The sequence below is a fragment of the Phragmites australis genome, chromosome 3, assembly GCF_958298935.1.
Source record: "Phragmites australis chromosome 3, lpPhrAust1.1, whole genome shotgun sequence".
Taxonomy (NCBI): Eukaryota; Viridiplantae; Streptophyta; class Magnoliopsida; order Poales; family Poaceae; genus Phragmites; species Phragmites australis.
The window spans coordinates 465475-482016 of NC_084923.1; the positions used below are offsets into that span (position 1 = coordinate 465475).

Below are 16542 nucleotides of genomic sequence, written 5' to 3' on the forward strand. Positions count from 1 at the left end.
ACACTAGGGTCAAATAGTCAGGGGGGTATACTCCACTCTTCTCATTCGGCATGCTGTGATAACAAGAGAGCATGAGACATGCAGCAATTACGGGGTTCTGCATGTGCACTCCGTTGTAGTTAAGTCTACTATGCATATCCTGCCGCAAGAGCTCTCACCACCTAATGTGGTTCGAAATGCTGATGTAACACTGTAAACATAGTTTCTTGGATCAAAGAGCTGTGTTTCGCAGGTAGCAGATATTTTCACCTGCTTTGTGAGGTGCTTAGAGATGGCTTTTCCTCACACCTCATCAGCATCGAGTCCGCTACGTGCTTTCGTCCACTGATCAATAAAATAGAAATTGCATTTGTGGAAGATGTACTCCACAATGGCAGACACATGCATTGCATAGATGCCTTTCATGATGTTGTTGAGCAACTTCGAGATATTTATGGTCATTGTTTCATACCTACAACCACCCTCATCATACGCTAGTACCCATTTGGACTTATTATTCATTTCGCTCTGCAACCACTATGTCGCAGGCTCGTTCAAAATCTTCTACAATTCTACAAGGCTTTTGATGAAATGTCTCTCCTCTCTAACTTTGCAAAGTATCTTTAGTTTCTTAATTACCTTCTTGCTCTCCTATCTTCTTCAAATGTTAGCTGTAAAATGACGCATGCACCACCAGTGCACAAGTGGTGGATAACCCACCATTTGTTCTCTAGTTGCATTAAAGAGACCCTGGTGCCAATCCGATATCCATACAGACTTGGTGTCCCGCTCTATTTACATGACGGCGAACCAGATACAAGAACCAATACCAACTTTCGTTCCTCTCTCCTTCTGTCAACGCAAATGCTAGGGGATCAATTGATCCTCCGCATTGATGCCAACAACAATCATCAGAGCATCCTTGTACTTTCTCGTCAAGAAAATGGTGTCGACGCTAATCATGAGCCTACAATGCCTGAAGGCCTCCACGCATTGAGGGAAGCACCAAAACACACGCTGCATGACGGTCTTCATTACCCCACTATCATTGCCCATCATGCCACCAGTCGAAATGAAGCACTTTGTTCAGGGATTGAAATATGAAATGCATCTAATATCCTAGACACCCTCACGTATACCTATTTTCAATCTCCCTATAGTAATGTCATAGCATGTTGGTTCACCCTTTATGCCTTGTCATACAACACCTGGTAATTGGTAAACCTAATTATAGTCTCAATTAGAGAGATCATAGTCGTGTCCGAGTCTGTCCAAACGATGGAGGCGATGCACTGACTAAGATACCTCGATGTGCACTGCAAGTGCACTTGTTTTGGACTTACCGACCTACAAGTGTGGGGTTGTTTCACATTTTTGGCATTTCATCTTCAGTCGTCACTTAGAATACGGACCCATACATCACATCCACAACATTCCTGGTATTTGATAGTGTACCACTCATTCGCATAAAAATGAATCACGTCGTACGCCCTGTGGTGCCGCACTGCGTAGTTCCTGAATCAGAACTTCACTTCATCAATACTATCAAATATCATCCCCTTTGTTAATCAACTTCTTCCCATTGTTTCGCTCCTCCTCCATAGGCATTAAGCTATTATCACATAAAGCTTCCTTGGTCAATAAAATATCTGTGTACCCCAGCACCTCGGGCATATGCACATGTACAACCTTCAATGTACTCATCTCCTGCTCCGTGTAAATTTCATTCCACCAAGCCCCGTTTCATCCTCGCTCGCTTCTCCTTCAGCCTCAGGACCAACATGTCATTGCTCAACACCAGACACATGTTCTATATCTTCTACCTCATCACCTTCATTTTCGCCCTCACTGTCTGAAGAGAAGACTGGAATTTCTTCAACATTTCCTTGGGCCTCCTCTTCCTAAAAAAAACCATCATCGAATTCATTGCATACAATAGCAAAATCAAACTTATTAGAACCATCGGTAGATATCTCCTTAACGGAGGCACAAGGTACCTCCGGTACAGTAACATTGGTGAAATCAGAGATACCGACAACCTTTGGGACAACGGTGGTAATTTTTTGAGCCAAATACTCAATGTGCTCAACTTCTTTGCTAAGTCTACCCCGTACTTCTTGAACTGATGGCATCAAGCGTCCACAAATACCCACGTTAACTACAACCTCTGCGCAATAAACTTGAGAATCATTCACACAATCCTTGAACAACTTCCAATCATCCTGCGATGTCAACTCCATGACAACATAGTGAGATCTACCACTACAGCTAGCATCAAACTTTCCATATATGGTTATATCATTTTCATCCACATCGAGATTCATAATTGACCTAACACGAGCAATAATTTCATTGAAACAAGACGGGCTCCTAAATTTCAACACATGCTCCCTCATCTTATCAAACTCCCTATTTGCATTAATCATGCCACCATAAAACACAGGAACAATCCGATCCATCTACACAAATCATCTAAATATTTCACATATGCAAAAATATGTAACACATGCAAATTTTACATATAATCAATTCCAATCCCTACGCCTCATCATTTTATCACAACCATTCAAAATTATATATATATATACACACACACATACATATAACATTCATTGCTCATATACGTGGAGCCTAACCATATATGCCTTAATTACCTACGTTCAAACAATTATACGCAACAAATTCTACAGGATACAAATATGTAACTATACATTCATAGCACGATATTTAACCTTCAATTTAACAAAAAATGTACAAATTTGATAGATCATCATCACCAAAATACTAAACCCTACCTACCATTCACCTAATAATGCAAGAAAAAAAACCGAAAATAGATGGAGAGAATGGACGAGCTACCTTACTAGGACACTTCCCCATGAAATCTGCTTCGAATTGGGCCCTAATGGTGGAGGATTGGCCGATGAGACTCCCACCGGCGCGCTCGATCTAAGAAGAGGGAGAAGGAAGAACAATGTGCAGGTGGGAAGAGCCGACATGACCCTCTATATACACCCCAGTCACACCAAAGGACTTTACACAACCGATCATACCAATACTACTAGCATGACATCCGGTCATACCAAGACTCCTAACACGATTCAAGCCTGCCACATCGACTGACAGTCACGGTGTCATACCAGCGTGGCACTTTGATCACACTAAAGAGGTTGACGTCACACGGATGGGAGATTACGTCAATACCTTTGACATGACCAAAAGAGCTAGCTTCTAAAATTTTAATTTTCCATGTACTATTAATAAAATATTAGTTTTATATAGGCTAAAATAAAAAAAATTCTTCTCTCTCCCTGGCTGACTCCTTTTCTGTTCCCAAGCTGCTGCCGCGTGTGTGGATGGCGGGGCTGCGGATCAACTTTGGGCTCCTGTTTTCGTTCTCACCGGTGCTTGGGATTTTCTCGACAAGAGTCCTTGTCCGTTTAGAAGAGTGAAAAAAGGTGAGTGACATATACGTGTGGTTTTTATGATATTTACGTCTTTTTTTCTTAGCACATAACTGACGCCCACTCTACTCATATCGCATGTATATATGCGTGTCTTTTACACAAGCTAGGGAGATATTAGAGAGTTTTAGATCTTGGTGTATGGAAAATACATAATACTATTAAACACACGCATGTATTGATAACCTGCTTAGGATCTAATCTCAGAGGTGAACACATAAAAATAAATCTCAAGCGAGGTGAACACCTACATCCAGCGAAAATCAAACGATACGCCTAGCGACTTTGCCAATAGAGCTAACACTCCATATTTTTTTATGGTATATAATAGAGAATACAAACATACAAAGTTTACTGGCAACTCTCGTAGCTCGGTGGCTGTCGATAAAATTATGTGTTTATACCCTTCTAATTGTGAGCGAGCCGTGGTTATTGGTTCGGCACATGTCTATGTTTCTTTTATGTGACGTTTGATTGACGTACAGAATCCTTTAGATGGTGGTCTGTACAGGGGCGTGATTCTTAAGGTAATTGTAGACCTATTCTTGTAGTGAGCATCAAGTGAAGTACTTTGATGCTTTGGTATATCAAGTTTATCGCCTCTAACTATTTTTGGTACGTTCGAAAATGAATAGAAGGGAATAGATCAGATCTTCCCCATTCTTCCGAAGGTCAGGCATTGGCTTTTTCCACAAACAGTGTCTCAAAAAATTATCGGTATTTTCTCTCACGGAAAACTTCGCTGTCTTTTTCGTTCCCTTGGTGGGTAGGATATTCCAATTTCAGTTAATGGATATTCTACAACATTCCGATAATGGTTTATTCTATATCCCGGTTGAAGGATCAATCTTGTAAGATCTCAATCTCGAAATCTCATGTGACTCCTGTATCAGATCCTGAATTAAGTAGCTGATACGCATATTATAACAATTATAGTATCATAATCAAACTTTGTACATAAGTACAAAAGGCTACAACCCAAATAATAATAATACAAACCTGACCGAACGGCCAATAAAAGTACAACGGAAAGCAAAGACCCAAGCCACAAGCAGTTAGGGTGCGAACGCGACTATTGTGACTACGTACTCTTCATCCTCGTCTTTGCCTCTGGTGTTGGCAGCGTCTGCTTTCTCATCTGAATGACATCAAGAGTGAGTACGGAAGGTACGCATCAAGCCCTATACTATTTTAAGGTGTTGATAGATGCATAAATTGGTAATTTAAGGATAAGACTTTACGGTTTAATTTGAAGTGCAAAGCGGTTTATGCATGTATTCAATTACATCATTTATTATTGACTTTAAAGCCACTTTAAATGGTTTAAAACCAGGTAACAAGCTTTATTTGTGGTTTTTCGGTCTTGGGAGGGGCTACACCTCACTCTGCAATCTCTATTACTATATCTGTTGTACCTCTAATACCACACAGCTTCTGACGGATTGAGCCAGAAATCTCATCACACGGACATCTAATCCATACACCCACTCATCAAAACGCACACACCCGGAGTCTACTCAAGCTTGATCATGCATTCGCATGTCTATGACTGTGGACACGGCTATTCGAATAGATTTACACTCTGCAGAGGTTACACAACTATACCCATACGATATGCTCAGCCTCCATCCGTTACCGAGACTCTCCAAACACCTTTCATGTTAGGCTTTTCTATGAGACACCCCAAGTACCAGAGAACATGTTTAGAATACCAGATTAGCTATGCCGTCTCTCAAAATATTCAACAGAGGGTCAGATAGACACTTGGCTTCTCACTGCTCCCCAGCCTCCTAGTATGATGCCCAACTCAGTCCGGTGAAAAAAAAAGTCAAGTTCTACCAATTCAAGACGCATGGTTGTACAGGAGTGGGTAAGCATGACGGCGCAAGACTTGTTCCTTAAGCGGTCATGGCAGATATCTTCTGACAATTAACACCACATAGTGACTCAAGCCTCCAGGAGCATCCTCATCCAAAATACTACTCCACTTGCCCCCGCCAAACAGTTTTCATTTACTTTTACAAATCACCCTCAGAATCCCACATGACATCAAGGATTTCACAACCATCGCGGAATTCACAATAATCAAAGATTCATAGTATATGAGTTGTCATTGATAACATTAAATCTTATCTCCGAGGAGAAGTATTTTAAAAGCGACATCTCTGAGGAGACATATTCAATTCTAAGCATGCTAGATATCATGGCATCGTCTGACGTTAATATAGATAACGGTAGGTAATACTAGGGTGATATGTATTCTGGATGATAATATTCAAGGCATAGCATGTGTTTGATAGGATTAACTATTATAAATAGTTTGTAAAAGTGCAATACATAGCACATGCGATAATAAGTCAAGCTTTAGTTGATTATGTAGATTAGTTGAAAACATAGGTTCATTATGATCAAGTAAAATAGGACTTGCCTTCTTCGAAGTTTTCTTCAGAGTATTGGTTGTAGTCAGGATCCTCCTCGCTCCTAATGCTTCCTGCGTAGCACTTGCAGAATTTTGGTTGCTCTACAATTACGATTACGATCAATAACGGCTATACTAGAAAAGAATCAAATAACACCAAATGGAAAACCAAATGAGTCCTAATGTCTATCACAATGTGACGGATGAGTAGATCTCGATTTTAGATGAATTTTGGCGAAAGAATCGTCGAAATCGAAGCCAGAACGGAAAAATTATGGCTCCTAGAAGATTTAATCTAAATTAAATTAGAAAATACAAAAAGATACTATTCATAAGTGGGACCCACACAACAGTAACCCAGGCCCACATGAACAATAACCTGCTGAGCTGAGATGGGCCCAGATTGGACTGGATCCGGACCTGGATGGGTCAGGCCGGGCTTAGGCTGCACAGTGTCGAGCTGCACAGTATCAGCCTGCTCGGGTTTGGGCTGGGTGGCTTAGCAGGCTACGGGAGATGGGCCAGCTCACGAATACATGGCCTTTGGCAGCTGGGCCAGCCTGGTAGGCCAGCCAACCACTGGGCTGAGCCATGGCCCAATCGGCCGGGCCAAATCACGGACGGCTTGGCTGGGTTGCATGGCGCACATGCGGCGGCCTGGTTACACACGCGCGTGGGCGCGCGGACGCGCAGGGTGGCCAAGGTGGGAAAAACGGCCCGGTGAGGATAATGTTGTCGGTTATGTAGAAGCTTATAGAAGAGAATATGCTTTGACTTGTAGGTGGTCATTTAATTTTTTGAGGATTGTTTCGTATGTCTATAACTAGTTGGAATATAACCTTTTGAAACTCTATGCATGTTAAATGATAAGCTATCAGAAGCATAGACGCTATCTTTTTTGATTTACATAGAATTAAAATTGTAATACGTGGTTATAAAATAAGATAGGTTTTGCTCTTTCAAAGCAAGTTTATTATTGTTGTATGTTTATATTTATGTCACCTGCACTTTAACATGAAGAATGAATGGTGGATATATGTGAATGAAAGAGGCTTATATTAATTATCTACAAAATACTTGTATGTTGCTGTATGTTCACGGTTGTGGACTATATGGTTTATATTTTGGCATTTGAAATATATTATATATATTGAACTGCATTGTATTTTATTTGCAATGGAAGTTATGTCATGATCTTAGGGTCACGACTGTATCGGTACGCAATCACACATTGTTCGATGAGGGGTACGATGTAAAAGAAGACACGTCATTGCATTTATATGCATTGTTGTGTGAAATTGAATATTTGGATATATTAAAAAATTGCATTGGAAGTTGATATGAGAAGTGATGCTTCTCTATTTATATCTATTGTGGTATGCTTTGCGGATTTATGAAGATATTGAAGTTTTATGTGGATTTGTATTGTACAGTATTCATATATATCATATTGCATTGCAATAATATTCTATATACAAGTTGATTATGGTGAATTGTATGTAGATATTTGAGTACTCTTATTAACTACACAAGGTATGTCGTTATGAGTAGGTCTTTTTTTTTTTTGTAAAAATGCCATTTATTGTTAATACGGCTTGAGCTCTATTCATGATGACTTGGATATTGATATTTCATTACAAGTCCTATTTAACTTTTAGAAGTTAAAAGTCAATTATGTTGTTGATATCTTGTCATATAAGATATATTGTTTCTTTGTCTAACTTATGTTACGGTTAAGTTCAATACGAACATGTGATTATTGATTTTTTTGCAGAAGTAACTATTTAACTTGCTTAAAAAAGAAATATGTTGGGTAATGTTAATATCTTTATAACTATTAAAGTATTAAATTGATGCTTTAAATACCGTGGTTTAAATAGCTTGTTAAAGTAGTTCGTTTGCTGAGATTATCCAATCTTACCCTTATTTTTTCTCTCCCTAGATTGTACTTTTGAAGCTAGCTTAGAGGGAATGACTTAACAATACGTCTTACACGTTCATGACATTACTTATACCATATAAAATAGTGCTATAATAATAATATAGTAGATGCTGGTGTTATTGTTTGACTATCTTAGTAACGCTTTAGAGCGGTTAAGTTCTTGATATTTTCTTTTACTAGGATCTTAGATGTTAATATGTTGTTCTATATATATATATATGTTGTTGCTTTCGCGTTGTCTCTTGCTGCAAATGAGGTGTTGTCAATTTTTTTTATAGTTCAATATGTTTATAGCGTAGTTAAGTAGCATTTCAGGTATTTGTGGGACTCGAGGTGTTACACGGTCTTATGACTTCAGCAAGTCTACCACCAACCACATCGCGTAACCCGCACCATTCTTAACTATCCATTTGCTCAAGTCTCTATACTATGTTATAAAAACGTTATCACCAATTTTATCTCAGTTGCGTAATACCGTTATCACATTTGAGTTTAACAATTTTATCTCAGTTGTGTAATACCGTTATCCCTCACTGCAACCAGTGATTGATGCACTGATGAAGCCGTGGATGTCAATTTCATGCTCCATCTGTACCACCTTCTTGGCGACTCCGATGAGCCGATGCGGCAAGTCCTCCGGCTGGCAGAGTCACTCAATCCATCAGTGCGTCAAGAGTGATCATGGCACTACAACAAGCCTTGCCATTGGGCGCCGCGCCGCTGTTTGTATCATTTTACATCATCGCGGTTTCATACGAACCTGCTTTAAATTGAGTGGAATCGTTAAGAAATTAATTGTGTTCGGATTAAAGGAGATGAATGCTGGTCATTGTCAGATTTCTATTGTTCTGAACCATAAACAGCTGAAACAAAGCAACATCTTCACACATACCTTTGTTTGGGTGCGCAAACAAGTATATTTTTGCAGAATGCTGAAATTGCACGAGCTATGAATAGTTAAATTGATTCATAGTACAAGGATCTGAGATGGCAAAACAGAGAAAATGGCAAAAAAAAAAGAAGAAGAAGCCTTTCTGTCGGCTACGGAGGCCTGGATGCCAAATACATTCACACCCCAAAACTCAATTATTATAGAATTATGATTAAATATGAAAAGTAATAAAAGAAAATATCAAATAGACATAAATATACACTTAGAAAAACTAAAAATATTATAAATATTATGCAACCAAAGTAAACATCCAATCCATGTCAAAATTCAGGATGCCAAAAGATACTCCGCTTTTACAGTCACTTTTTTAGAAACTATAATCTAGAAACGGTATTTCAAAATCCCAAACTTAACAAAGCCTTAATAACCTATCTGGCTTAGTGCTATTACTAGTTCTCCTTTTGATCATAAATACTTGTCGTTTTTTATTTTTATAGTTTTCGATGTATAATTTTGATTATTATTATTTTATTAAAATATTATTAAAATATCTAATAAAATATAATATTATGAAAGTATTTTTAAGAGAAATTTACCTGTGTGATTTTTATATTTTTAAACTAAATATTTTAGAAGTTATTAACCATTAAAATTTTAAAAGTTTAAAGTATTTATGACCGGAGATGTATATTATTATCAAGTGAGACAAGAATTTTGTAGAATTCCCATGCCTGTCGCTTCCACCAAGTCATCTCCGGCTAGGGCAGGCCATTCGCTCCCTCCGCAAGCACGGTGAGTCGATCGCCCCCCGTGCATTCCTTCCACCAAGTCTCGCAGTTTGGTTTCTCCTCGAAATTTCGATTCGGATGCTTCGATAATTCGGGCAGTGAGCTACCTGCTCGAATCAGGCCCGAAAGAGTTCTGATGCTTCATGCAGTTAGATTTCCGCTCATTTAGCTTTTTGACCCCCAATTTCTTGTACCAATTCGCAACTTTTTATTAGGGTTTGACAGTTTAAGTGGCGCTCTCAATTTTACTACTACAAATTAAGAGCAGAAGAAAGATTAATTGGCGGATTTGGCATGTGGTGCGCCGCACACATGGACCTCACTATGCATAAAAGAAATTCATTTCACAGGAGGAAGTGGATCAGATGCTGCTGGGAGCGAGTAGGACCCAGGCACTCAGGCAGCACCAAATAAAAAAAAATAAAAATAAAAATACAGTGCATCAACCATTCAGCCTTTTTCCCTCCTTGAGAGCCAACTAGTGATAGGAGCATTTGATGCCAGCTGGAATGGAAGGAAGCATTGTCATTGGGAATTTATTTGTGCAAGGATCACTCTTTCACTAGCTTACATCAGGTGACAAACTTAGTGACAGCAAAAATGATACATGATATTCCTTTCATCAATTCTTCAAGAAAGAAAGAAAGAAGCCCTTCCATTACGGTATGACCATCTTCTCTCGTATATGCAAATCATGAATCATATCTTCAATCCTAGATGTATGCCCTTCTTGCACTGAATGTATACAACAGGATTTTTTGGTGATGTAAGCTAAGAATCCATAGAATCGCATGCATGCATGTCAGTAACTGCTCCTACTCATATGATCATATATCGTACTTTGTTTACAATTAGTCAGGAAACATAAAAGTTGCTGACTATTCGCATTTCTCTAGCTGAAGACCATAGTTCGATTCCCACCAACCACGGCTTTAGTGGGATATTTGTGTGGATTTTCCACTATGATTTTCTGGGGTTTAAATCCATGATACCTGGGTTGTGAGCCTTAAGTGTCCCCACTTGCAAAAAAGTCAAAGGAAAGGAAAATGTAGTCGCTAAACTGTCATTCCATATCATGAAACTAGAGCTTAAGTTTACAGACCTGCATGTATCAGATGTCAATCCAGCAATAGAACTACTCAAGCAGAGAAAAAAATAAAGTATGATCTGAATTAAGTGAAACACATTCATTGATGATACGTTAGTACACAAAATCAAACACACACAGACACACGCACAGATGCTCACACGCGCACCTGGACACTCAGTGTTCTAAACTTTGCTGAAACCAACATGTTGATTGTCATACATAATCGATAGCATACACATAATAACAAGAATACACACAAGCGGTAAGATGAAATTCACAGGACCCTCAGTCAGCGCATGCTATCATGCTTTTGGCGCAATAACATGCCTTACTGTGCGAAGCCATTGACTGTGAATCTCTTAAAAATTTATATCCATTGTATGGCTTAGAAATATGTGGCATAATAGCTGCAGCTGGTGTCTTTAAGAACAATTTTTTCTGTACTTGGACTCGTTAAGTGAACCACTGAAATTCGCAAGCACACATTGTTTCTGTGGTCCTCCAGGTTCAAATTTCCGGATTTTGCCACACAAACAGGTTATTGTCAGTATGGTAACTTCTATTTACGAGTTATAACTCTATTTGTTGCACAACCAATCTACAAATAGTGTTAGGGAGACTTCAACCGTGACCAGGAGACCGAAGCTTCAAATCCACAAATTGTAAGCAACTTCGTCTAATATGTCATCTAGTATGAAGTCCCATATCACCACAGTGATCTCTTCACTTTCTGATCGAAGATCCATCCAACTGCCATCTTTAAGATCCATGCTAACTAGCTGGTCTAACGTGCTTGGAAATTGATAATGGAGGTGGCGCTCAACATGCTTATTGATTTCTGAGATGAGATTTTGTTCCATTGGAGGTGCCCTTATGTTGTGTTTGAGAGAAGATAAGCATGGGGGACTTCTGAAGTATGTACTCTGGATTTCTGTCACAGCTTCGCAAATGCAGTCAAAGAGGAGCTTTGTATCATCTATTTGATCTCCTTGATGTAGTTCTTCAAACAAGCAAGGGCTGATTAATTCATCCTCTATATACCATACCTCTAAATTCTGGTATGTGCATAATTCTGATAGCTCTAGCAGTGCCTTTATGTAACCTAACCTGACATCCTTGTCCTCCCAGAAAATCCCTTGGTCCAATCCATCATCTGAGGTGTACTGCGACCTCAAGATATCTTTGTGCAAATCACCTGGAGATCATTGGAGGATCAAAAGAAATCATTTAGATTTTTTGAACATTTTATTTTATCAATGTAAGTGGAAATGTTAAGTTTGATTTTTTCGTAAAACCAGTTATACATTTTATCATGCTTTCACTGTCAGGATTGTCAACATCTTCATGGAAGAACAAATCGAGAACAGATACAGGACTGGGTTGCTCTTGCTTTTCGTGGTTTCCCTCGGGAGAAAATTGTGATATCTAGACAAGTAGCAAAAGAAAGGGCTTAACTCCTTGATCATTCTAGTTGCTTGGGAACTTTGGAAACATCGAAATGATTACGTTTTCAATGCTACCTCTCCTGATGCAAATGAAATTGGCAGTGGAAGCAGAGGGCACTTTGTGGTGTGCAGCCGGGGCTAAGGAGCTCCAAGGGTTAGTTTCAGGGGCTAGCTAGGTGCTGCTGTTTTTTTAGGTCCGGTCGTTCTTTGTTTGAGTCAGTGGCGCGTGTGTATTTATAAGTTTGTAAGGGGTGGGATTGGTGTTGTTCTTGTTCTCTTTCTTCTTTAATGAAATGATACACAACTCTTTTGCGTATTTGAGAAAAAAAAACTGTGATATCAGCTCAATAGACGCACTTGATCGGGGAGTTGCCGGCTCTTGGTATTCTGGCTTTTCAACAACATTCTCATGTGAGCTTGGAAACATCCAAACATGCTCTTTTCCTGGTTCTGCTTCTTCCACCACATTCTTCAATATAAAGTACACGAATTCAGTAAAATAAGAAAATATGTGGAAACATGATGGAATAGCACTGAGTATTGGGTGGAACATACTAGAGTGGAGTTATATCTGCATCGCTCTTCTGGGATGCACCATGCATTGCTCATTTTTTCTGAGCAACCCAGCTTGTTAATTTCTTCAGTGTGCACAGTGTCAAGCTCAGCACCTGCAATATATTCATTTTTTAATAAAAAATAACGATGTGTTATTCAGCCATTGTGAGGACTATGAAAGTTTTTACTTACCGTCTTGTGTTGTTACTTGACTTTCTTCTTTGATGCAATGGCTTTCCTCAACAGCCTGCTCATGCAGTGCTTCACTAGGACCACACGCAACACTTTTTGAAATTTCCCCCGATTGGCTTTCTTCTTTTGCAAATTTCTCTCTCTTTGCCTTGTATATGGCACAAATATTTGCCTCTTCAGGTGAAAGGTCAATGCAGTCTTTTTCTTTAGGGCTACTTCTAGGTGATGGTGTGCTGCATTGAGGGAGGGAAAGCATTCTTACTAAGGACCTTGAGATCTGAAGTGTTGGGTACTTGGCGGTTTGACTTTTGTCCTTCAGAATCTCTGTTAGATGTTTCTTGGCCTCATCGTAGAAGACAGATACACCCTTTGATGATGTAATTATGTCACTGTTAATTTCCCCTGGTCCATCATTTCTTTGCTTTGGCCTACTGCTGGTTGAAGGTCTAACATTCTTTTTAGCAGTAGGTGAAGCTTCCCCTTCTGAGGCCTGTTCAGCGAGCAGTCTGGTGCCTTTTTTAATTGTGAAAGCTGAATTTTTGAGCCAATATGGATCTCTTTGGAGGTTATCTTCATACACTGAGGGTCTTCCTTTTCTAGCTTCGCTAGTCACGATTCTGAATCTCCTCCTGACATCCTTAATTGAAAATTTTGAATTTTCATTTGCACTCAATTCTGGAGCTTGAGTTGAACTAGTGGCCGTGGTAGGGTCAATGCCTCTTCTTGGATTTGGCTTCAGTATAACTATTTTGTTAACTGGCTGAGAACTATTGGTTCCTTCTGTAGTATGCTTTCTGTTTGATCTTTCCTTCTTCCAGAAAAAGATATGCCTGCTCTCTTTACCACGTGTCTTGGTGGACAACTCATCCTGATTTGGACTCTTAGTATCTTCTACGGACTCGGCATTCTCTGGCGTTTTCGTGGGCTCTAGGTTGGTCCCTATCTGTTTGTTTTGGTGCCTTTGGATGCTCTCCAAAATATGTGAATTCGGCTTCTGAAGTATCTTCAAGAGAAGTTCAGTGTCTGAGCTTAGCATCTCTAATGCATCTCTGAATTTTTTGGGTTGAGCTTCCCTGCTGCTACAAAGATGTTTGCCACCAGCAATCTCACTTTCCTCATTCTGTGGAGTTTGCTCATAAGCAAGACTGCAAGGACTATTCAACTCATCAAGCTTCGTTTGGATTATAGACCTCAGCTCAGTACACAGTTCATTTTTATTCTTGCAATTTTTATGTGGCCACTCATCATGGCAACTATGGATTTGTCCCAGGAAATCTGCCAAGGCAAGTTGAAGTTCATTTTCTTCTGCTTCTTTCATGCACTTGGAACCACTGGGATCCAAAGATCCAGATGGGGAAGTCACTGTGATGCTTGTGTTGTGATTTTGGTCTCCCTTTGATTTGCTGTTCTGCATTGAACTTTTGTCCAGACAGACACCATGTCTCAGGTCAGCTAATATTCTTTGAACCTCATCATTTGTAATCTTCAACTGTTTTACCTTTCTTAACTCGTCCTCCATAAGTCTTTTGACTGTTGGTTTTCTTGACCTGCATTCCTCCATGTTCTGAGAAACATAAGAGCAACGGATCTATACTTTTTAAGAAAATAAGCTCTAATATGCAGCAAAACAGTACAGAATGGGATGCTGGACACAATTATAACACATCCTTTATAGGAACTTGATGAAATTTAGATCATCTATATCAATTTGATGCTTTATCATGCTAACATAACAGTGAAGTAAATCTGATATATTAGGAAATTCATTTTTGTGTGAAATTGTGTTGTTTTAGTTAGAAGGAAGTAACTTTACAAGTCCAACAGATATAGAACCGAGTGGTGCTACCATGCTATTTATTTACTGAACAGTTCTTCTGCAGGTTTATGACCAAAGAGTAATTTTTTATACGAACAATAATGTCAAATCTTGAACCATGACCCTTCTGCATCAAGAGTGCATGATGGATTGATGGTTGCTCAATCCAAGTTCATAAATGACAGGTATTCTTGATGCCTTCTACTGCTTAATAGAAATGTATTTGTGAAATCATTTTGGCATGCTTTTCTAATTCTTTTACACAATCATATATTAAAGTACACTTATGTCTGAAGTGTAAACTGATTGCAATTAATGCAAGGTTTTCCACAGGTCATAGAAATTTTTTATGCAAGTAACCAGGTAGTGAAGAATGGCTAGGCTCACTAGACATCTGCTGCATCATTGTGGTGTTAACAAAATCGTTTAGCAGACTATAACGAGCAGCAAGCACATGACTATATGGTTTCTAGTCTTTAGAGCACATCTACACATTGTGCTTATAAGATATAAATATAAAAAAACTTACATCCAAGTCTTCATCTATTTCCTCAAAGTCTCTAGATTTCTTTCTTGAATGCCCTCTTCCTGCAATCATGCGTGATGCATCAGCAGCAGTGCAAACTCCAGTAACTAAGTTTATACATGCAAAGTTTGGTTCTAGACTGTAGATTACAGGGATTTGTTGATACCAGTTTGTAACATTGGAAAAATGTGTAGCCAAGGGAGAATATCATAGATTAATATGCAGCTGTTGCATTAGTTACCTATATTACTATACTTTGTTGGCACAATTTCATCAAGCTGCCTATTACAAGGAATAAAAAACATGAGTACCAGTTTTCGTCTCTTATGGCTTTGATCATCAATATTACAATAAGGAAAGGTAAATTGACAGCAGTTAAACAACCACCATCCCACTTCATAACTAATACATTTTGTTGTTAAAGGAACTGTGACCCTGAAGAGAATTACCAGCAAATCCACTGAAAGTGTGCCTTCTGCTCCCTTGCTTCCTGTCCAACAGGAGCTTGGCGTCTTGGCGAAAATAGAACATGCGAATGAGGCCCGACATGCAGCCTATATTGTTCTCCTGACGTCGCATAGGTCGTCTTTGACTCCTCTTCCCCATTTTGTATTTCTTTCTTTCTCTCTCTGCACTCTGCAGTTGAAGTATCACCCTTGTTTTCTCCTGATCGCTTAGTTCGCCGAGCTAATCCTTTTGCAGCAAGTGTGGTCCCTGAGCGATTTGCAGTTAGATCAACAATAAAAGCTCATGCAGTGACACATGCCAAATTTCTATTGCAAAAGGGGAGGGGGGTGGGGAGCGCTTGCCAAGCCTGGAGAACAGAAGAACTGATATTTTTGCACAAATAATACAAGGTAATTGTGAGCAAATACCAGAGCAAACCGGCCACTCTTATCTATTTTAATGGAACTGTTGAAGAAAGCAAGGATATGAAAAGAAATATGCTAGAAACTCCTCCAATATTGACTTCGAAGTGAGTGAAAGATCCAGCAAAACCATTTTCACATTGTGTTTAAGAGACATCTGCCAAAATTGTCAGGGCCTTATATTACATTTTACTTTCTCTATTACTCGAATTAGTAAGCATCATAGCACTAGATTATATGATCTCAACATGTAGGTAACGACCATGCATACAAATGTTTCCCTTAAACAAACAAATTCGACTACAAGTAACTCTAGAAAGTGCAAATCAAGAAGGAAAGCCAGCAACTAAGAGTAATACTATTTCATTTAAAACTCACTTACCTGATAACTAAGACTCCAGAGAAGGCACAAGAGGAGAACCATCAGAGCTCTTCTTCAAGGTCAGTTGTTGGCCGCGTGAGGAGATGCTAGGACCTGCAGCTGTGAGCTGTGCTGTGCATCCTTTTGGCGACGACGACGGAAGGAATCAGAAGCCTTTCTTTCCTCGTCGGTCAGTACTGCTAT

General features: G+C 39.2%; 1 protein-coding gene and 2 long non-coding RNA genes across 6 annotated transcripts; 2 read left to right on the top strand and 1 right to left on the bottom strand.

The window, feature by feature from the left end:
- Window positions 1-9408: 9408 nt before the first annotated feature.
- Window positions 9409-12396, top strand: LOC133911353 (uncharacterized). Of its 2 annotated transcripts, none has more exons than XR_009908643.1 (5): window positions 9409-9488; window positions 9700-10147; window positions 11080-11632; window positions 11703-11832; window positions 11903-12396. It is a non-coding gene; the product is annotated as an uncharacterized LOC133911353 (long non-coding RNA). The 2 variants fall into 2 exon arrangements; XR_009908644.1 differs by having other exon boundaries at window positions 11515-11632.
- Window positions 11222-16500, bottom strand: LOC133911352 (uncharacterized). Of its 3 annotated transcripts, none has more exons than XM_062353560.1 (7): window positions 16360-16500; window positions 15558-15822; window positions 15112-15170; window positions 12767-14330; window positions 12575-12687; window positions 12377-12488; window positions 11222-11769 (listed from the first exon to the last, which is right to left on the bottom strand). In XM_062353560.1, the coding sequence occupies exons 2-7, from the start codon at window positions 15712-15714 to the stop codon at window positions 11222-11224; spliced, it is 2553 nt and encodes an 850-aa protein (XP_062209544.1). In that variant the 5' UTR covers window positions 15715-15822; window positions 16360-16500. The 3 variants fall into 3 exon arrangements, with proteins under 3 accessions (XP_062209544.1, XP_062209545.1, XP_062209547.1); XM_062353561.1 differs by having other exon boundaries at window positions 12575-12682; window positions 12765-14330; XM_062353563.1 differs by lacking the exons at window positions 15558-15822; window positions 16360-16500 and having other exon boundaries at window positions 12767-14184; window positions 14265-14330; window positions 15112-15171.
- LOC133911354 (uncharacterized) lies at window positions 14734-16365 on the top strand. The gene is made up of 3 exons (XR_009908645.1): window positions 14734-14767; window positions 15533-15689; window positions 15811-16365. It is a non-coding gene; the product is annotated as an uncharacterized LOC133911354 (long non-coding RNA).
- Window positions 16501-16542: the final 42 nt, after the last annotated feature.